The sequence below is a fragment of the Hemiscyllium ocellatum genome, chromosome 8 (assembly GCF_020745735.1).
Source record: "Hemiscyllium ocellatum isolate sHemOce1 chromosome 8, sHemOce1.pat.X.cur, whole genome shotgun sequence".
Taxonomy (NCBI): domain Eukaryota; kingdom Metazoa; phylum Chordata; class Chondrichthyes; order Orectolobiformes; family Hemiscylliidae; genus Hemiscyllium; species Hemiscyllium ocellatum.
The window spans coordinates 27,949,845-27,973,408 of NC_083408.1; the positions used below are offsets into that span (position 1 = coordinate 27,949,845).

Genomic DNA, 23,564 nt, shown 5'->3' on the forward strand with positions numbered 1-23,564 from the left:
TTTGCAGCAGGAGCAGACACAGCGAGGACCAGGGGGCTACTGGGAAGGCAACAATCATAAAAAGCTTACCTTGTGAATAAGTGGAGCACACACAGGACAGCTGAGTTGGTGATGTTATAAATTTGGGCTGTTGCCCAAACAACACTTAGATAATGTCTCCCACCCATCAACCTCCTCTCACCAAAAAAGGCTCAGTGCGCCAGATTTGTAAGGCTACTTGACATTTTTTTCAATAGTGTCTTTGGAATTTCTGAATAGTGGAAATGGATGTTAGAGCAGTTGAGAGCTCCACCTGTAGAACGTGGAAGGCAATACAGTTGTCACAGCTAGTATCCCTGCTGACTTTAGGAATAATGTGATCAAGGATAGTCTACATGGTTTTGTGAAGGGCAGGTTGTGCCTCACAAACCTTATTGGATTCTTTGAGAAGGTGACTAAGGAGGTGGACGAGGGTAAAGCGGTAGATGTGGTGTATATGGATTTTAGTAAGGCATTTGATAAGGTTCTCCATGGCAGGCTACTGCAAAAAATACGGAGGTATGGCATTGAGGGTGCGTTAGAGGTTTGGATTAGGAATTGGCTGGCTGGAAGAAGACAGAGGGTAGTAGTTGATGGTAAAGGTTCACCTTGGAGTGCAGTTACTAGCAGTGTTCCGCAAGGATCTGTTTTGGGACCATTGCTGTTTGTCATTTTTATAAATGACCTAGAGGACGGGCTAGAAGGTTGGGTGAGCAAGTTTGCGGATGATACAAAAATTGGTGGAGTTGTTGACAGTGAGGGAGGATGTTGCAGGTTATAGCGGGATATAGATAAGCTGCAGAGCTGGGCAGAGAGGTGGCAAATGAAGTTCAATGTAGCTAAGTGTGAAGTGATTCACTTTGGTAAGAGTAAGAAGATGGGGTACTAGGCTAATGGTCGGATACTTGGTAGTGTGGATGAGCAGAGGGATCTTGGTGTCCATGTACACAGATCTCTGAAAGTTGCCACCCAGGTAGATAGTGCTGTGAAGTTATGGCTTTTATTGGTAGAGGAATTGAGTCCTGGAGTCCTGAGGTCATGTTGCAGTTGTATAAGACTCTGGTGTGGCCGCATCTGGAGTATCGTGTGCAGTTTTGGTCGCCATACTATAGGAAGAATATGGAGGCACTGGAACGGGTGCAGAGGAGGTTTACCAGGACGTTGCCTGGTATGGTAGGAAGATCGTATGAGGAAAGCCTGAGGCACTTGGGACTGTTTTCATTGGAGAAAAGAAGATTTAGGGGTGACTTGATAGAGGTGTACAAGATGATTAGGGGTTTGGATAGGGTTGACCATGAGAACCTTTTTCCACGTATGGAGTCAGCTATTACGAGGGGGCATAGCTTTAAATTAAGAGGAGTTAGGTATAGGACAGATGTTAGGGGTAGATTCTTTACTCAGCGAGTTGAGAGTTTATGGAATGCCCTGCCAGTAGGGATGGTGGACTCTTCCTCTTTATGGGCATTTAAACGGGCATTGGATAGGCAGATGGAGAATAGTGGGCTAGCGTACGTAAGGTGGGCTTGGGTCGGCGCAACATCGAGGGCCAAAGGGCCTGTACTGCACTGTATTTTTCTATGTTCTATGCTCTATGTTCATCTGCGGGAACTGCAGCCAACTCCAGTTCCTCAGAAACCGCATTTGGGAGGGTAACTGAGGGGAGTTACAGGGAGGTAGTCACACACACCTCAGGTACAGGAAGAGGGTAGGTGGATTGCAATCAGGGAATGAAAAGGGAACAGTCTAAAACTAATTCAAGCAGGGGGATGGGAACCTGAACTGTCGCTCCAGCATACAAGAGGTTGAGAGTAGTGAGGTCATGAATAAGGTTTCAAGGTTGCAGCACTGTACAAACAGGCAGGAAAGCGGTTTGAAGTGTGTCGACTTCAACACCAGGAGCATCCCGAATAAGGTGGCTGAACTTGCAGCATGGATTGGAACCTGGGCCTTCCATGTTGTGATCATTTCGGAGACATGGAGAAGGGACAGTAATGGCAATTGCAGTTCCACAGTTTAGATATTACAGTAGGATAAGGGAAAGTTGCAAAAGACGGGGAGGTGTGGCATTGTTAGCCAAGGACAGTATTACGGTGGCATCAAGGACAGTATTATGGTGGCAGAAAGGGCATTTGATGAAGACTCATCGACTGAGGTAGGATGGCTGAGGTAAGAAACAGGAAAGAAGAGGTCACCCTGTTGGGAGTTTTCCACAGGCCTCCGAAAAGTTCCAGAGATGTAGAGGACAGGATTGCAAAGATGATTCGGGATAGCAGTGAAAGTAACAGGGTAGTTGTTATGGGGACTTTAAGTTTCCAAATATTGACTGGAAACACGATAGTTCGAGTACCTTAGATGGGTCAGTTTTTGTCCAATGTATGCAGGAGGATATCCTGACATAGTATGAAAATAGGCCAACAAGAGACGAGGCCACATTGGATTTGGCACTGGGTAATGAACCTGGCCAGGTGTTAGATTTGGAGGTAGGTGAGCACTTTGGTGATAGTGACCACAATTTGGTTAAGTTTACTTTAGCAATGGAAAGGGATAGGTCTCGACCACAGGGCAAGAGTTATAGCTGGGGAAAGGCAATTATGATGCAATTAGGCAAGGTTTAGAATGCTTAGGATGGGGAAGGAAACTGCACGAAATGGGCACAATTGAAATGAGAAGCTTGTTCAAGTAACAGCTACTGCGTGTCCTTGATAAGTACGTACCTGTTCAGACAGGCAGGAAGTGGTTGAGCAAGGGTAACGTGGTTTACTAAAGTAGTTGAATCTCACCAAGAGGAAGAAGGTGACTTATGTAAAGATAAGGCACGATGGCTCAGTTACTGCACTTGACTGTTACAAGTTAGCGAGAAAGGACCAAAGAGTGAGCTAAGAGGAGCCAGGAATAAAAAAAAGACTAGATTAAGATTAGGGCCTGTCAAGGACAGTAGTGAGAAATTGTGCAAAGAGTCCGAAGAGATAGGAGAGGCGTTAAATGAACATTTTTCATCAGTATTGACACAGATAAAAGACCATGTTGTCGAGAAGAATACTGAAATGCAGGCCATTAGACGAGACAGGATTGAGGTTCATGAGGAGGTGGTGTTCGCAATTTTGGAAATTGTGAAAATAGCGAAGTCCCATGGGCCAGATGGGATTTATCCTCCGATTCTCTGGGAAGCTCGGGAGGAGACAGCATTGCCTTTGGCTTGAATCTTTATGTCATCATTGTCTACTGGAATACTGCCAGAAGAGTGGAGGATAGCAAATGTTGTTCTTTTGTTCGAGAAGGGGAGCAGAAATAACCCTGGTAATTATAGGCCAGTGAGCCTTACTTCATTTGTGGGTAAAGTGTCCGAAAGGATTTTAAGAGATAGGATTTACAATCCTAAGGAATGACATGATTAGGGATAGTCAACCTTGTTTTGTGAAAGGTAGGTCATGCCTCACAAACGTTGAGTTCTTTGAGAAGGTGACGAAACAGGTGGATGAGGGTAAAGCGGTTGATGTGGGATATATGGATTATAGTAAACATTTGATAAGGCTCCCCACGATAGGCTAGCAGTAAATATGGAGGCGTGGGATGGAGGACGATTTGGCGGTTTGGATCAGAAAGTGACTAACCTAAAGACGACAGATGGTGGTGATTGATGGGGAATGTTCATCCTGGAGTTCGGTTACTAGTTGTGTTCTGCAGTTGATCGGTTTTGGGGCCACTGCTGTTTGTCATTTTTATAAATGATCTGGATGAGGGCATAGAAGGATGGGTTAGTAAATTCGTGGATGATACAGTTGGAGGAGTTGTGGACAGTGCCGAAGAATGTTGCAGGTTACAGAGGGACATAGATAAGCTGCAGAGTTGGGCTAAGGGGTGGCAAATGGAGTTTAATGCAGAAAAGTTCGAGGTCATTCACTTTGGAAGGAGTAACAGGAATATGGAGTACTGGGGTAATGGTAAGATTCTTGGTAGTGTGGATGAGCAGAGAGATCTATCTCCATGTGCATAGATCCCTGAAAGGGTTATTAAGGCGGTTATATGGTGTGCTTACTTTTATTAGTAAAGGGATTGAGTTTCAGAGCCATGAGGTCATGTTGCAGCTGTACAAAACTCTGGTGAGGCTGCATTTAGAGTATTGCATACAGTTCTGGTCGCTGCATTATAGGAAGGATGTGGAAGCATTGGAAAGGATGCAGAGGAGACTTAGCAAGATGTTGCCTTGTATAGAGTGAAGGTCTTATGGAGGAAAGGCTGAGGTATTTGAGGCTGTTTTCATTAGAGAGAAGGTTGAGAGGTGACTGAATAGAGACATACAAAGATGATTAGAGGAGTAGATAGGCTGGACAGTGACAATCTTTTCCCTCGGCTAGTGATGGCTAGCAAGAGGGGACAAAGCTTGAAACTGAAGGGTTAAAAGGTAAGGACAGAGGTAGTTTCTTCACTCAAGACAGCAGTGACCGCCCCCCCACCCCAACAAAACCAGCAACACAAAACATTTACCCTGTGCGGCAAACCGAAGTAAAAATTAACAACTTTTTAAAAATAAAGTCGAACAGAGAATAATTAACTAACAACTATTCACAACTCATTTAACTAAACCTACCTTTAACCTTCTCCTCTACAAGACTAGTCCTTTAAAACCAGTGATTAAGATTTACTGAATAATTCCAATTTCAAAACAAGCCTGCTGTCAAATCTTCTCTTTGTATCTTCCTCTGTAGATTTGCTCTCCAGGCTGATGTCGATGTTATGTTTCTGTGCAAACGCCTTCTCCAGACAGGTACCTCTCAGAGTTCTGCCTGGCAGCCTACATCTGTTGGTCTTTGGGAGTTCTCTCTCTTTCTCACTCTGACTAACTGTTCAAACTGTCTGATACTTATACCCCCAAAACATGGGATAGTTTCACTGGTTTTAATACTGTCAAAATTCTAAATTCAAATTTGATTGGAGTTTAGTATCTTGGAGCAAAATGTAAAATTGATTGCCAAATTTGAATTTGTTTTTGTCTCATCGCAACCCAGCCAGTGCTAGCTGTTCTGACAAAGTGTTACATTGTTACCTTGTTCCAGACTCTCTGACTCTAAGGCCTTGCTAGCTTTCAACTCTCCAAGTTATAGTACCCCTTACATCTTCAAAACAGCAGTAAGGGCATGGACCGCCCTGTCTGCAACAATAGTAGACTCACCAACTTTAAGGGCATTTAAATGGTCATTGGATAAACATATGGATGGTAATGAAATAGTACAGGTTAGATGGATTTCAGATCAGTTTCACAAGTCAGCGCAACACTGGCCACTGAAGGGCCTGTACTGCACTGTGTTCCCTTTTTGAAAATACAGCACCTCGCATTTACCTAAATTAAACATTTGTTTTCCTATCTGCCAGTTGAACCTACTTCTTCAAATACACAAATCTCCTTGATCAACAACATTGACAAATAGCATATATTTTGAAATTCATTCTCATTTTCTATTTTCACTTCACATTATAGCTCATTTCCATCTTGTTGCCTCCTCACAATCTGTCTACATCTCTTTGCTACCTGATCTGATCATATCTTACCTTTCAAATTAAACTTAACTCCAACAGCAAACTTTGATAGAATATATTATGAACAGAAACTCGAGCATTGATCTTTGCAGTGCTCCTGTATTTAGGGCCTGCCAATCTGAAAACATCCTGTTTATGACCACTGTTGGCTTCCTGTCAGTTAGTCAATCTTTTAACCAATTTAATATGTACCTTGAACTCCACAAGCTCTTATCTTGTCGATTAACCTTTTGTTTGGGATCTTGTTGATCACCTCAAGATATTCCCAATCCCCAGACATGTTGCTGGTATTGTAGTAGCATTATAAGCTTCTTCTAATAGATGTTTACAAAATCATGAGAGACATGGATAGTCTTCAAGACCTACTTTTCCCAGGATAGAAATGTCAGTTACTAGGAGACACTGACTTAAGGTAAAAGGAGTTAAGTTTAAAAGTGATGTGAGAGGCAGTTTTTTAAAAAAAGAAACAGAGGGATCTTAAAAGATATATCAATAGTCAGGGAACAGAGGGATATGGACACCGTGGAGGCAAAAGGATATTTAGAAAGGCAGCGTATGTTGGCACAATTTTGATGAGTCAAAGGACATGCTCATGCACTGAGCTGCTCTTTACACATCTAATACCAACATCTAAACACAGGCGGCTCTTTCTTGCACAGTTTTTGTTTTGCAATTTTCTCACAAGGTTGTATTTTTGTGGAACATTTCAAACGTTTTCTTTAAACATTTCCCACTGATCATTTACTGCCAGTCCTTTTAGTCTACTTACCAAGTAACATCACCTTTTTTTCTCTTGCACTAAGTTTATTGATGGAAGTGATGCAGCCCAATTGCAAACATCACATGGAATTCAATGATGTTATGATCACAACTTTCCAGTGGATGTTTTACTGTGACATTACTCATTAACCCTACTTTGTTATATTACTAAATTATATCTAAAATGTCATATAGATGCATATCCAGTGAACTCTCAACAACATTCAAAAAATCTTCTTAACCATCCATTTGACTCTCATTCTATAATGAAGATTCAAGTCCTCCAGAATTATCACATTAAATGTTATTAAGCTTCAATAATGGTTATGATTCATCTAACAGTATAGATATTGTTAAGGGGCCTATGAAATATTGTGTGGTTTTTTTGTCTTTTGCAATTCCTACCTTCCACTCATATGAATGCACTTAATGATCTTTAGACCAAATTCTCTCATCAATACCTTTAAGTTATGCATGTTAGAGGCTACCCCTCCTCCTTTGCTATTGGCTGTCTTTCAGAAATAGCGTACACATTGGACTATAGGACTATTTATTTTCCAATCAAGGTCAACTTCCAAACACATCCTTGCATGCCAAATAGATCCACGCACATAATTATGCCACAACAATATTTTAAAATTTCCATTCCCTGTGATAATCTTGCTTTACCAGCATAAAACTTTTGCTCAACTCTCTGCCCAAATTCTCTCTCAATCTTTGGGTTTGCCCATATTGTTGTACAGTTATTGATTGGATATGATGCTTGTGGGACTACCAGACCCCAATGTACATAACCAATAGGCAGAAGAGAGAAATGAACAATTATGATATGGTTTCATTGAATGTATTCCATTATTCTGAGGCCATTAATTAGGAAAGTTTGGAAGATCTGTGGAATAGCTACAGCAAAAGATACAAAGGTGCAGGGCGCACTCTGGATTAAACTCAACAGATTTGACATTGCATTCCGTCTTCAGTTTTTGTGCAGTCTCATTTTGTTTATGTCTCAGAACAACAGTGTACATGCTTTGGCCTTTTGCATTCCAGCTAATTCCTTTGCTGTTGCAAACCTGAAACTAATCGGTTTTGGGTGCAAAAGAGAGTTTGCTGGTAGGAATAATTAGAATAATTCCCCATAAAGATTACCAGGAAATACAGTACACGTGATATGCAGCATCAGTAGATTAAGGAGGCAACATTGCTACTCTGTGCTGTAGCAGAATCCTGACATTTGCATCATTCGCCCTTATCAATCCTTTTACTTGCACTGCTTTATTCCTCATCCTCAAATGAAATCTCTATGCAATACAAGAACAAATGCATAGATCAATCATAGATCACTTGTTTGATCTGCTATGATTGATCACTTGCCCTTTAAAATGGACAGACAATTCCTCTAGCATTTACATTCTGTAATAGGAACAGAAACATACAGCAGGAGTAGAAGCCCTCGAACCTGACAGGTCCATGAGATGCTGGTTTGATTGCAACCACAAATCCACATTCCCATCTAACCATGATAACATTTCACCCGTTTGCTTCACAAGGATCTATCCACTTCTGCCTTAAAATATTCAACCACATTTTCAGGAAGAGAAGTCCAAAGACCCAAACTCATGGACAGCAAAGACTTTCATCTTATCTGTTTTCAGTGGGTGGCTTCTTATTTTGCAACACTAATTCCTAATTCTAGATTCTCGCACAAGAGAAAACATGCTGTCCAAATCAAACTTGTCAAGATGCCTCACTATTTTTGTATTTCAAAGTAACTTCTTACTTGGCTAAATTACGGGAGATACAAGTTTGGCCTGCTCAACACTTTGTAAGACAACAATCCAACCATTCCAGGTATTAGTCTAGTAAACCTGTTGAGCTGCTTCCAATGCATTACGAGCCCTCTTAAATATGGTAACCAGACCTGTACAGAGAATTCCAGATATGGTCTCTCAAAAGTGCCTTGTAAAACTGAAACATAACCTTTCTATCTCTGTACTCAATTCCACTCAAGATAAACAAGCTTGTAAGGTTCCGCCTATTTCCTGTACTTGAATGACAAAAGATTACCATTCATGTACTAGGCGACCCTGACCCTTCTGCATCCCTGAGCTCCAGAATGATTAATTATTCAAACAAAACGCTGCTTTTCTAATTTTGCTACCGAAACAGATAACTTTACACTTTTCCTGACCAGATGGACAATTTGACATTTTCGTGGAGCTCACCTACATTATTTAACCTAGCAACTTTGCTTGTTCAGTCTTGGATGGTGTAGATCATAGAATGAGACTGCATCGTGATGATTCATAATACAGCATAACTGCTAAAAGGCTTCAAATTATATGGCAGAGAGATGATCAACGGTATTAAAGTTGTTCTGAATTGCAGCATTGCTTGCTAAGAGAGTTTTAGTTTTAAATTTTGAGCAATGAGAGTGTACCAGGATGTCTGGAAATATGTTTGCTTCAATGCACGTTTATTTGACTTTGAGATGAATAATACTTTGAGATGAATAGTTCAATGCTTTAGAAAAAAAAGAAAGACCGCCATAAGAGTCCAGTACTACTGAAAGACAAATACCAGGAAACCAGCTTTCAGTCTGATAGAACAGACCTATAGCAGCAAAGTTTGGCAGTCTCTGCAACAGACTGTGCTGAAAAGTAGTCCCAAGTGGCTCAATAGAGCAGATCCAAGAACTGAAGGTTAGTGAAGAAATGAGTTTATGAAACACCTGTTAAATAATACGCGAGCTAAGGCAGCAGCTCATTTAAAAGTTTCAGGGTAAGTTATTAACTAAACAAAATAGCATTAAGTAAATGCAGAATTTGTCAAAATGAAACAGGCTATCGTTATGCAAGCTGTATATAAGAACTCTAAAGTGGAGATAGTGTGACTAATTACTGACTTAAGTATCTGCATGTTTGTTATCAAAGGTTGAATCTTATTTCTGATATCTCTAGTAAGACCATTTCAAATTGTTCTTTTAGAGTGACATCGTCTATATTCTTTACTTATAGAGTCATAGTCATAAAGACATACAGCAGGGAAACAGACCATTCAGTCCAATTCGTCCATGCCGACCAGCTATCTAATCTAATCTAATCCCATGTGCCAGCACTTTGCCCATATTCCTCAAAACCCGACCCATCCAGATGTCTTTAAAATAATGTAATTGGACCCCTTCACCACTTCCTCTGGCAGCCCATTCCTACACTCACCACCCTCTGCATGAAAACATTGCCCCTTAGGTCCCTTCTATATCTTTCCCCTCTCACCCGAAACCTGTACCATCTATTTCTGGACTCCCCCACCCCAGGGAAATGACTGTCTATTTATCCTATCCATGCTCTTAATGACTTTACAAACCTCTACAAGGTCAGCCCTTAGCCTTCAACACTCCAGGGAAAACAGGCCCAGCCTTTTTAAGCCTCTCCTTTTTGCTCAAATCCTCCAACCCTGGCAACATCCTTGTAAATCTTTTCTGAACCCTTTCAAGTTTCACAATATCATTCTGATAGGAAGGAGACCAGAACTGCATGCAATATTCCAACAGTGGCCTAACCAATGTCCTGTACAGCTGCAACATGACCGAACTCCTATGGTCTGACCAATAAAGGAAAGCATACCAAACACCACTTTCAAGGGGCTATGAAGCTGCACTCCAAGGTCTCTTTGTTCAGCAACACTCCCTAGGACCTTACCATTAAGTGCACAAGTCCTGCTAAGATTTGCTTTCACAAAATGCAGCACCTCGCATTTATCTAAATTCAACTCCACCTGCCACTTCTCAGCCCATTGGCCCATCTGATCAAGATGCCATTGTAATCTGAGGTAACCTCCTTCGCTGTCCACTACACCTCCAATTTTGGTGTCATCTGCAAACTTACTAACTATACCTCTAATGCTCACATCAAAATCATTTGTGTAAATGACAAAAAGTAGAGGACCCAGCACATTCCTTGTGGCACACCACTGGTCACAGGCCTCCAGTTTGAAAAACAACCCTCCACCACCACCCTGTCTTCTACCTTTGAGCCAGTTCTGTATCCAAATGGCTAGTTCTCTCTGTATTCCATTGGATCTAATCTTGCTATGGAGAAGTCCATTAGATCACGTCAACCACTCTGCCCTTATCAATCCTCTTGATTAAGTTTTTTTTGAAAAAGTGACAAAGTTCATAAGACATGATTCCCATGCATAAAGCCATGTTGACTATCCCTAATCAGTCCTTGCCTTTCCAAAGGCATGCAAATCCTGGCCCTCAGGATTCCCTCCGACAACTTTCCCACCACCGATGTCAGGTCACCGGTCTATCGTCTTGGCTTGTCCTTGCCACCTTTCTTAAATAATGGTGCCATGTTAGCCAACCTCCAGTCTTCTGGCACCTCACCTTGTGACTATGGATGCAGAAAATATTATGTTTTTTGGTTAAAAATACATTGAATAGATTGTTAAAGTAAAATCTCGCATTAGTCAAGCTAAGTTTCACTCTGGGACCTGACTACTTTATATTCCCGTTACCTGGCATCAAAGCAGAATTTTTAACAGCTTTTAAAGAGTACCAGTTTATATTTTCACTGATGCACTTGTCAAACCAAAACAAAGCACAATTTTTAAGGTGCAATAAGGTTTGATGATGTGACTAATTAAAACTGGATATACAGGCATGATTTAACTCCCATTCTGATCCAACACATGACACTTTCATACTTTCAGTAAAATTTGATATTTACAGTTCTCAAATACCACCACTCTGCATCAGTTCACAAAGGCAATTTCCTTTTCTTTGTATGGAGGTTAGAATTTATAGTGAAAAAGTATGACAGGAACTGCACAAAGCTTAGACTTTTAACAGATTAGAATGTTTGAGAGAGTGGAACAGGCATAGATCACAGAATCCCTACAGTGTGGAAGCAGACCATTTGGCCCATCGAGTCCACACAACCTTCAAAGAGCAACACACCCTGATCCATCCTGCATTGCCCATGGTTAATCCACCTAGCTAGCACATCCCTGGACACTATGAGCAATTTAGCATGGCCAATCCACCTAACTAGACATGGGGAGAATGTGTGTGTGTGGAATTTGCAGAGTCACTTGAGGATGGATATGAACCCAGGTCCCTGTGCTGCAAGGCAGCAGTGCGAACCACTCAGCCACCATGCTGTCCATAGAGGGTTATACAAAGCTAAGAACAGTAAGTTACGAACCAAGAAAAGTACTGACCTTACGAAACTGCATTACTAGATTCATGAGGCTGCTGGTGGTGTTCTGGGCCTGCTGTGTGGTTCCCATGGATGATTGGAGCAGGTCTTCGATAGAGATTTTGTTCTTCAAAGCCTGGTACAGCATCTTCTGCCTACTTTTCAGTTGGCAGTACATCAAGATCTCAATCTGCACAGGGAACAACAGAGTCCAGTGTTTTAAAGGACAAGCAGAGAGATCTAGAAGGCTATCATCTGTCAAGTATCGCTATACAAGGAAATGCAATAGTGCAAGTATCAGTGATCCATTCCATTACAACATTCAAAGAAAAAAACCCTTACATTTATATGGTAAATTTTCCAAGGAACCCTGAGCACCCTTGTATCAAAAAAAATTAACTTTACAGTTGATATTATGAAGGCAAATGCAACAACCATGTTTAAAAAAATGTTCTTTGGATATGAACAGCACTGGCAAAGGCAGCATTTATTGCTGATCACCTATAAGTGAACAACTTGCTCAATCATTTCAGAAGACCGTTGAGAGCCAACAATATTACTGCGGGTATGGCAACACATGGGTCAGAACAGTTAGGGATGGGAGATTTTCTCCCCTAAAGAAAAGTTAACAAAACAGGATTTGACAATAGTTTGAGACTGGTACTTTGCTCCAGATTTTTGAAACAATTCAACTTAAATTTAAACCCCCCACCCCCTGCAGTGGGATTTGAATTTGTTTCTCAAAAGCATCTGAATCAGTGAACTAACATTCTACTATACCCAAATGCACACCAAGTCCACAAGGCAGAATGAAGGGCAGAAAAAACAACTTTGGCTCAAGAGAGAGGTGATGGCTTGATATCAGGAGAATTTTCTCTTTTTCTTTGAAAAACTTAATGGGATCTTTTGCATCTCCCTGAGCAAGATGGGCCAAATACAATTTATCAATTGAAGTACGACACCTTTGGCAATGAAGAATTTGCTTCAGGACTGGACTGAAGTGCAGCTCAGATTTAGTGCTCAAGTTGCTGAAGTGTGATCAAACCCCATGGCCCCCTCAAGCTGGACAGCGAGCCACTGGTGCAGTAAACGACCACTTAAATTTTTAAAACTTTTCATTAATAAACACATTTAACATACCGAAACTCCTCAGTGTCAAAACCTTACTATAAACAATAGTTTAACACCATTTTGGTAAGAGGTAGGCCAAAGTGATCAAATTAAGGCAAATAAAAACAAAATGATACTCAAAAATTTCCATTTCTTTTCTCCCAAATGTCGTCTCCCCCAGGGTGAGAAAATTTACAGCTTTAAGACTTTGCCAAAAATCTCAAGTCAGTTGCATTGCTGTTTTCAGAACTCTTTCCAATTTCACCCAAGATCTAATATTAGTTAGCAGCAATAGTATTACTTCTGCAATTATAACTGTAACAAAACAAAACAACAACCAACAAGGGGGACAAAAAAAATCATCCAACATTTTTGCTCAAAGTGCCTGCCTATCAATGTTACCATATACAAACCCTAGCTGCAACACAATCCCTGGTCAGATAACTGATGAAAATTAATTTTAGCTTCTGTATGAAAAACTGCAGCCAATAGGTAGGGTGGACTATAATGAAGACGTAAAGCAAATGTGAATCAGTACCAATTGAGCAGCAGGAAACAATAGACAAACAAACTGAATTAGTTGCCTGTGGAGCTTAGCACTCAGGAGTCATCAATGTTTGAACTACAGGTGGCTAATCGAAGATATGTTGCCAGAGTGACTGGAGCAAAAAAAATACAGCAACTCAACTTTACCTTATCTGAGAGCTCATTCTCCACATCCTTTTTGATCCTCCTCAGCATGAAAGGTTTGAGAATCATGTGGAGGCGTGACAGCTGGTCTGCAAATTAAGGGTGGCAAGAAACAACTGCATCAGCTGCATTTTGCTTTAACAATACAAATATCAGGTGGCCAATTTGAGAATATTCCCATGGACGACAATCCAGATCAGCTCACACTGGGTTGCGGACTCTACAGAACTGATCTGCAAAGGTGTGTGCAACCAAATGGGGCTCATCGCACAGACAACAAACCAAAACTCCAAAATATTTAACACCCCCATAAAAGGAGAACCGGAAAAAAGTTCAGCTATAGAAGTGACCACCTCAGAACCAATTGCAAAGCTCCCTAACTTTACCTTATTGTGTCAAGAACAAACTATCAAGATTAATCCCACTAATTTGGGAGTTTGCAGCGCATTCAGATAGTGCTTATTCAATAGGAAAATAAATCAATTTGGGATGCTGAGATGGGGGTTTGACCAGCACCAGTTTAAAGTAAAAACAGGCTTTAAAAAATATTTTCATGGATATACGCATTGCTGGTTAGGTCAGAAAATTCCAAACTGCTCTCAAGATGATGGTGGTGAGCCACCTTGAACTGCTGCAGTCCACGTGGTGGAGGTACACCCAATCCTGGGTGATTCTAGAATTTTGACACAGCAAGTGAAGAACAGCGATTACTTCCAAGTCATGATGTGCGTAGCCTTGCAGGCAAAGTTATTCCCATCCATGTAACAAAATTTGCATGGCTTGTCTAGTTCAGCTTCTGCTCGAAGGTAGCCTTGTTAACAACAAACTAGAGGTCATGGGAAACATTTTTTAACCCAAAGGAGAATTGTTGATTAAGTTACTGTGAAAGTATCTTGAAGTAAATATGCAAGCAGAATTATCAGTAAATGAGACTTCAGTGAAGGCAGAGCAATTAAAATGTAGTGAGAATGGAGCTTGGTAATTTTAGTCTATCAATCAAAAAAAAACTGGGTTGGGGAATTGTTTTTTTTTCTTGATTCAAATAAATAATGCTCCCATGACAGATACCCCTCTAGTTCCAGTAGAGCATTGCTCTCAAAATTTCTCTAGTGTGCTTCCTCTCAAGGTTTTCTTTAGATATGCATGGAGAAAGTTTGTAAAAATGATAACAGGAGAACGAGCAACATTTACTTCTTTGGATTCAAAGAAACCAAAAATACAGATTTCAGGGAGACTAGGATTCTAACTCCAGAAAGTACCACCATGCTGATAGTGCAGAGAGTACAGATTCTAGACATGTCAGATGTCCCTGATAACATGGTGGCACAAAAGCGATACACTACTGATTCCAGATAGGTCAGCAGAAAAATGCAGAGTGTTACCCATTCCAATACCAAGAGGAATGAACAGACTCTGCTAGATTGCCCAAGAAACAGTGGCTTTAGGGAGTGTGCACAATAAAACAGCAACGAATATTGCAAAATAGCACTTACTCTCATCGATGGCAGACTTGTTCTCAGCATGGCTTTCAATATCTTTGGAAAACCACTCATTGAATTCATCATGGGAATCAAAAAGAGTCGGCATGATAAAGTGCAACAGCGCCCACAACTGAAGTGAGAAATAATACAGCAAAAAAAAAGAAAGCTTTTCATAGTCCTGATTTATTACAAAGCCGTCTACCGCAGTTGACATGTACTAACAGTATTAACACAAGATATTCACTTTCAATAGAAAGTAACTTCAGTATTTTTCTGACACCCACTTTTCACAATATATATCCCATCCATCCAACAGCAGAACACAACAGCCAGAAAGAATGAGGAGCTCAGCAGTAAGATGAACCATCTTGGTTGAAAGTGAACTAATCGGGCTGATTCATACTTGTATGAGGAGCTCAGCTTGTGTTTGGGACAAGAACGAACCACACGGTAAGAAGAACAATATAATCCAGGGAGGACAGACAGGCCGACATGAAGAGTATTACAATCCCACAGGACAAGGATGACAGACAGATGCAATCCGGATTACAGTCTCACTAGAGGAATCAAAGTAGTAACAAATTTTATATTCATGACTCCTTGCCACTGGAAACAGTCTACTTCTGTCTACCCTGTACCGTTCTTTCAAAGTATTTCTATCAGAAAATCACAAAAAAAACATCAGTTGCTAGTTGTCCCAAAGAAATTTCTTGGCTTAAAATGTGATTTTTCCAACATGCATCTTAGATACAGTTCCCTGTAAGCACTTGTGATAAGATAGCTATCATGTGTCGGGGTCCTTGAACTTACTGACCTCTGCCATAGTGTTCTGAATAGGAGTTCCTGTCAGCAGCAATCGGTTCCGGCACTGAAACTGCAGCAAAATCTTCCAACGAACACTGTGCAAAGCAAAGAAGAACGGAGAAAACAAAAATTCATGTGCAAAATACCTAAACCATTCACAACCTCTGCACATAGTGCAGTCAGTTAGTCAAGTTCCTGGGAAGAACCCATAATCAAAATGATTACTCTCTATTCAAAAACCAATCAAGGAGAACATGAAAATAAAAAAATTAAAATATTGATTCAAGTAACAGAGTACATTGCATCTAGTACTGTTAACCTTATGAAGCAACTAGACAGACATAGTTGTCATTTAGGAAGAAGTGAATCAGTCTCCACAGGAAGTGGGTAGAAATATCAGCTAGACATGTTGAAATATTTTCTTCAGCTATGATTTAGCAGGTCTTCCAATGACTGTTTTGGCCTTGAATAAGACCAAAATGCAAATGGATATTCAAAGTTATATAGAGTAGATACAATTTCAGCTATTCATTTAAGGAGAGCAAAATTTAGAGTCTTTGCTGGATAAAAGCTCTGCGCAAGTAACCTCATCTACTTGAACAAAGTGAGGATAACTTGTCTTCAGAGACACAAGGCTCTGTACCAAGGAGCTGTATACCTTTCATCCAGTCCGCAAGTCAGAACCTCATAAATAGACAAGGATTTTAATTAGTGGTTTACCTGGAGCTGCTTTTGAGTGCCTGGGCCTCATCTAGCACCATGTACTGCCATTTCACCCGCTGAAAGTATTTCACATCCTGAACCACCAGCTGGTAACTGGTTATCACCACATGGAATGGTGCATTTTGGGTGTACAATGTTTTCTAAAATCAAAAAGAGGCAAGAGAAGTTACAAAAAACTAAGTATCAATGTCAGTAAAAGATTACAACGTGGCTGCAGACAAAATGAATCACCTCACAATGTCCCCAAGCCACCCAGTGGCAACACATATTATTGAACTTGGAAACACCCAGCTGCCATAGATAGGACTGTTTGACAACATGCAGCAACTTCATTCACAGCCTTAACAGAAAAGAACATTTAGCTTTAACTGTACCAGGGAGTACCGTTTAGTCATACTGCATGCAACTTGAGACAGACCATCTACCCATTTTTTTCCTTAGCAAGCACATTGCTCCTGACTGCCATAGCCCTTGGCCAGAGTTCGGTTTGTACAATGTATATCAAGGTTAGCCCTATCAAACTCATGACTATCCCTTGATTCCACAAACAAGTTGTTCAATTGCCAATTCAACATCAGCAAGACTGAGGAAACTACATGGTGAAGCACCTGGATCCTGCCACGTCCAAAGCAACATTCAACAGACTGAAATCTCACACAGTTTAACTCTGAATTCAGCTACAAACTTCAAATGCTATCCATAAAGACTGATCATTTTGGATATGGTAAAACTATCCTTACCATCACCTTTGTAATCTCACTGCCACCAAATCCTTGTTCGCACCTGCTGCATTCAGACGAAATCACACCAACATTCTACATTCCAATTCCCAAGTCCACGACTTCAGAGAAGTGCAACTCACTCAAAGTTCTGCTACCCTACCGGTTGGTCTCTCACACAGCCTCCACAAGAAACAGGTAGGAATATCAGCTACATATAACATTTTTGTACATTATGATTTAGCACATCTACCAACTGCTATGTTTTGGTCAATAGTGAGACAATTGTGTAAAAGGTACAACTGAAGCTATCTGGCTTAAGATAAACTTCAGCAGTTCCAGGGCAGCAGAATCAACCATCTTCATATTTTATCATCTGTATCCTGACACAAGTACATTGACTCATCTAATCAGCATTTTCTCAACCCTTGCTCTTATTTCTTAGTCACCCTCCATGTCTCATCTCTCTCCAAATTCCTAGTGTGCAAGCAGGCCATTCAGCTCAGAGTCCACACTGAACCCGCAAACAGCAGTCCAGCCAGCGAGACTGGAGTTTTCAGTTACTTCACATAAATTACCTTTTGTGGTAGCAGCCCAAAAGTAGATGCACTGGCTTCAATTCCTCAACTTGCTACATACTGAATTAAAATTCAAACTTGGAGTTACCAGTACTACATTTACGTAGCAGCTTTAAAGCATCTCAAAGTCCAAAGTCGAAGGATGTGCGGGTCAGGTGAATTGGCTATGCAAAACTGTCTAGAGCGTTACATGCATGCATCAGAGGGAAATAGATCGAGGTTCTTCGGAAGGTCGATGTGGACTTGCTGGGCTGAAGGGCTTGTTTCCACACTGTAGGGAATCTAAACTAATCTATTTCAACGAACAATCTGACACCAAGTTCATCAAAAAAGATGTCAAGGCAGGTGATTCAAAGTCTGGTCAACAACTCAGAACAAACAGGGAGAGAAGACAACCTCTTAAAGAGGACCACCTGATAAAATATGGGCTCTTGAGGCTGCGCTGCCAATCAACACAATTATTTGTCTCAACTGTTTCCTACCCTCATAGCTTTTGATTGAGACATTCTACTACCTGGACTTCTAAGAAGCACAAGCGTAGAGAAAGGTGGATAGATTCTGAGAAGAAATTCTAGAACTCAGAAACTCAATGGAGAAGGCACCAATGGAGGTGAAGTAGTAGTGATGGAGGGATAAAAGGCAAGTACCCCTAGAGGTGGATCAAGAACATGAGAATTTGGAGGGCTGCAAAACAGCAAGACCATCAGGATTACAACTTCAAACTGAGGTATGAGTGCACCAGGAGTGAAGTAGGCCAGCAAGCATATGGCAGCTGTGCAAATGTAATTTGATACAAGTCAAGATGGGATCAGATGAGTAACTATGGTTGCCTCTTGCAAACTATTCCCACCACTTCTCTCTTGTCCAGCAGAGGCCACAATGCCAGTGGTAACACATGGATATCGTTCTGCTTCACTATTTAGAATCGAAGGACACATGCAAAAGCTCATAGCTCAAATCCCACAAGACGACTTGGCCAGGAAGGAAAATTCATCATGTAGCTGAACAAGTTGATTGTCAACTTTCCAACACACCTGATGGCAAGCAGTAACAGCAAAAGACTTTTTCCTAGTCAGCCAACCTAAAGTAGGGAATGGCAAATTTTAGATTAGAGTGGTGCTGGAAAAGCACAGCAGGTCAGGTAGCATGAGGGGAGCAGGAAAATCGACGTTTCGGGCAAAAGCTCTTCATCAGGAACCAAAGTATGGCAAACAATTGCAGTACTTTGCTCATGAGTATGGATTGATTCTATGAAAGTTCAGGGCTGAACACGTTGAAATGAAGACAGGGGATATGACAGAGGCACCTTTGGATCAGCAATTGCTCAAGAACACTTCCAGGTTGAACTCAGTAGCTATTAATATTGGATATGCCTGGTCATTTTGAATTAAAAATTATCAGGTGGTGAGCAGTGCAATGAGTTTTGTGGAAGGAAATAGATTACGACGCCAGCTCACACACAGGATCCATACCTCTTCAGAAGTTAAGTATTAAGTGGACATCAAGCAGAAGGAGTTGAGTAAATCTTACCTGGCTCCAGAACTTCCTGATCACCTTTCTGTCATGTGGATTCCCCCAGTAAGGCAACACCTAAAAGTGGAACGAAAGAAAGTGAATATTCCAGAAGTTACCCTCTATAACACTTAGCATATCAAGAAAATATAAGTTAGTGAGTAAAATGAAGTAGAGCAAAGTCTTGCAAGGGAAAGCCTCAGTGGCCAGGGTTCAGGCATTGAGCCTGGCTCTGTGGCTCAGAAGGGAAGTGGGGAGAAAAAGGAGAGCAAGTGATAGGATAATCAGTGATAAGAGGAACAGACAGGAGATTCTGAGATTGCAAACAAGACTCCTGGGTGGTATGTTGCCTCCTGGATAGAGTCTACAGGATTCTATAAGGAGAAGGGAGAGCAGCCAAAAGCTGCTGCACACATCAGTACCAATGACATAGACAGCGAAAGGGAGGAGGACCTGAAAAACAGAATTATAGGGAGCAAGGATGAAAGCTAGAAGGCAGGACGGCCATAGTAATCTCAGGATTTCTTAACAGTGCCACGTACCAGTGAGGCTAGGAACAGATTACGAGTGCAGCTGAACACCTAGCTGCAGGGCTGATGTAGGAGGGAAGGCTTCAGATATGTGGATCATTGGGATACCTTCTGGGAAAGGTGAGACCAGTACAAGAAGGATGGGTTGCACCGGAATCAGATGGGCACCAATATTCTGGGTAAGAACTTTGCTAGAACTCTTCGGCAGGGTTTAAACTAGATTAGCGGAGGGGCGTGGTGGGAACCAAAGCTATGGATCAGTTGATGGAGTAGGTACTGAACAGCTAGATACAGCATGCAGAGAATCTGAGGTGGGATAGGCACTTGATAGGGCAAAGATGCAATCAGTGTGATGGATTGAAATGTGTCTATTTTTATGCAAATTGTATCAGGAATAAGGGTGATGAACTTAGAGCATGGATCACTAGTTGGAATGACAATGTTATGGTCATTACTGTAACTTGGATATCACCGCGGCAGGAATGATTGTTGGACGTTCCAGGGTTTAAATGTTTCAAAACGAATAGAGAGGAAGGTAAAAGAGATAGGACAGTGGCACAAAGGAAGGTCATCAAGGAGGGTTTGTCTACAGAGTCAGTATGGGTGGAAGTCAGAAACTGGAAAAGAACACAGTCACTGTTGCTACTGGGGGTTGGGGGGGGGGGGGGGGGGGGGGGGGGGTGGGTGGGTCTGTAGCAAACTCCCAAGAGAGTTGTGGAGCAGAAGACTGGGAGGCAGATTTCGGAAAGGTGCACAAGTAACAGGAGTTGTTGTTGTCATGGGTGACTTCAACTTCCCTAATATTGATGGAACCTCCTTAGTTCAAACAGTTTGGATGAAGCAGTTTTTGTCAGGCATGTCCAAGAAGGGTTCCTGACTCAATATTAGACAGGCTGGCTAGAGGGGAGGCCATATTGGATTTGGTGCTTGGCAGCAAACCATGCCTGGTGTCAGATCTCTTTGTGGGAGAATGTTTCGGTGATAGTGATCACAACTCCCTGACCTTTAGGGATAGGAGCAGATGGTATTTGGGGGGGAGGTTGGGGTGTGAAATTACATGATATTAGGCAAGAATGGGGCACCTAAAACAGGAACACATGTTCTCAGGGAAATGCACAACAGAAATGTGGAGTTTGTTTAGGAAGCACTTGCTGATAGTGCTGGACAGGTTTGCCCCACTGAGGCAAGGAAGGAATGGGAGGTTGAAAGAACCTTGGGTGACAAGGGACATGGAACATCTAGTCAAGAGTAAGGAGGAAGCTTACTTGAGGTTGAGGCGGCAAGGATCAGACAGGGCTCTTGAGGGTTACAAGGTAGCCAGGAAGGAATTGAAGAATGGACTTAGAAGAGCAAGTAGGGGGCGGGAAAAAGCTTTAGCAGGTAGGATTAAAAGGAAAACCCTACACTTATTCTACACTTATCTGAGGAACAAGAGGATGGTCAGAGCGAGTGTAGGGTCAAATCAAGGATAGTGGAGGGAACTTGCATCTGGAGTCTAAAGAGGTAGGGGAGGTCCTCAAATGAATACTTTACTTCAGTACACACTAGTGAGGGACTGTGATGTTTCGGAGGACTGTGTGAAACAGAATGACGTGCTCAAACAGGTTGATGTTAAGAAGGAGAATGTGCTAAAAATTTTGAAAATCATGAGGATAAATATATCCTCTGGACCAGATGGGGTATACCCTAGGTTACAACAGGAAGCAAGGGAAGAGATTGGTGCACCTTTGGCAATTATCTTTGCGTCCTCACTGTCTACTGAAGTAGTGCCAGTGATTGGAGGGTGGCAAATGTTATTCCCTTGTTCAAGAAAGGGAATAGGGATAATCCTAGGAATTACAGACCGGTCAGTCTTACATCAGTGGTGGGCAAAGTATTGGAGAGAATTCTGAGATACAGGATTTATGATTGCTTGGAAAACCATAATTTGATGAGAATTAGTCAGCATGGCTCTGAGAGGGGGGCAGGTCATGCCTCAGAAACCTGATTGAATTCTTTGCGGTTGTGATAAAATGCACTGATGAAGGTAGAGCAATGGATATGGTGTACATGGACTTTAGCAAGGCATTTGATATGGTTCTGTCCGGATACAGAATTGACGAGCCCATAGAAGACAGAGGGTGGTAGTACATGCAAATTATTCAGTCTGCAGCTTGGTGATTAGTGGTGTTCAGTCTGGGACCTCTGCTCTTTGTGACTTTTATGAATAACTTGCATGAGAAAGTGGAAGAGTGGGTTAGTAAGTTTGCCGATGACACGAAGGTTGGAGGAGTTGTGGTTGATAGAGTTGTGGTAGTGAGGAGGGCTGTTGAAGGTTGCAACGGGACATTGACAGGATGCAGAGCTGGACTAATAAGTGGCAGATGGAATTCAACCTGGAAACATGTCAAGTGATTCACTTTGGAAGGTCGAATTTGAATGGAAAATAATGTTAAAGGCAGAATTCTTGACAGTGTAGAGGAACAGAGGAATCTTGGGGTCCACGTCCATAAATCTCTCAAAATTGCCACCCAGGTTAATAGGGTTGTCAAGGTGGTGTGTTGGCTTTCATTAGCATGGTGATTGAGTTTAAGAGCCACAAGGTTATGCTGCAGCTCTACAGAGCCCTGGTTTGTCTACACTTGGAGCATTAGATTCAGTTGTAGTTGCCTTAGTATAGGAAGGATGTGGAAGCTTTAGAGAGGGAGCAGAGATTTACCAGGATGGTGCTTGCACAGGAGGGCATGTGTAATGAAAAAAGGTTGAGGGAGCTAGGGATTTTCTCATTGGATGAAAGAAGGAGTCATTGTAACTTGATAGAGATGTACAATATAACGAGAGACAGACTGAGTGGATGGCCAGAGAGAAATTTTTTCCCGCAACACGGTAATGTTCATCAAGAGGGAGCATAATTTTAAAGATGACTGGAGGAAGGTTCTTTACACAGAGTGTTGGGTACTTGGAATGCATTGCCAGCAGTGTAGCCAAGTCAGATACATTAGGGACATTTAAGTGACTCTTGGTTAGGCACGTGAAAGGTAGTACCATTAAGCGTATGAATATTAGACTGATTTTCAGAGGATAAAAGATTGGCACAACATCAAGGGCCAAAGGGCCTGTACTGTTCCATTCTACCTTATATCTTACCCTTGCTAACTATATTTTTTCCAAATATAATTGCTGTTTTAATGCAGATAACAGCCAACCTGTGTACAGCAAGGTTCCACAAACAGCTTTAGGATACACGACTAGCAGTTTTCAGTTTTGCGAATTATGTTGAGAGGTAAATGTTGGTCAGGCCTGCTCAGGGTGCATTGGCTTCTTCGCATCATGGAGGGTTAGTAAACAAATCTGAGAAAGAGATCCAGATCGGTTTCTGGATTGCATTTAGACCCCATACAATTGCTGCTGTGATAAATGCAATCATAGTGCAAATCTGCAACCCACATTACTTGCAAGATTTGCCTGCACTGGGAAATTCAGAGAATGGATTTCATCATTCATGGTTGGAATGTGGGCCCAGGTCAGGGTGAATGACAGTTTGCCCGTTAGCGTACAGAATGAAGCATGGTGTTTGGATAGTGAACCTACTGACTGGAGTCACTCTATTATGCTTTGGTGGAAGGGAAATCAGGCTGACATGATCATATGGTATGCAGTTCAGCAATCATACAAACAAAATGTGTAAGCTAGAGAGATGGATAAAGCCAGTGGAAAAGTATGGTGCTAGAAAAGGTCAGGCAGCATCCAAGGTGCAGGACAGTCAACGTTTTGGGCATAAGCCCTTCATCAGGAATTTAGGCGGGATGTGGGGGCTGACAGATACAGTGGACAATAGGGCTGGGGGTGAAGGTAGCTTAGAAGGGGATAGCTCGATGCAGGTGGTGGGGGGGGCGATTGTGATAGGTCAGAGGGGAGGATGGAA

General features: G+C 41.7%; 1 protein-coding gene across 3 annotated transcripts in view; it reads right to left on the reverse strand.

Annotated features, from left to right (window-relative positions):
* ino80 (INO80 complex ATPase subunit) overlaps positions 1 to 23,564 on the reverse strand; it is a 222,552-nt gene that overhangs the window by 104,714 nt on the left and 94,274 nt on the right. For all 3 annotated transcript variants that reach the window (XM_060828740.1, XM_060828739.1, XM_060828741.1), the window contains 6 exons: positions 19,149 to 19,208; positions 16,319 to 16,461; positions 15,609 to 15,693; positions 14,807 to 14,924; positions 13,317 to 13,402; positions 11,536 to 11,703 (listed from right to left, as the gene is read on the reverse strand). In XM_060828740.1, coding sequence (XP_060684723.1) covers positions 11,536 to 11,703; positions 13,317 to 13,402; positions 14,807 to 14,924; positions 15,609 to 15,693; positions 16,319 to 16,461; positions 19,149 to 19,208 — 660 coding nt within the window. The remainder of the gene's footprint in view (positions 1 to 11,535; positions 11,704 to 13,316; positions 13,403 to 14,806; positions 14,925 to 15,608; positions 15,694 to 16,318; positions 16,462 to 19,148; positions 19,209 to 23,564) is intronic.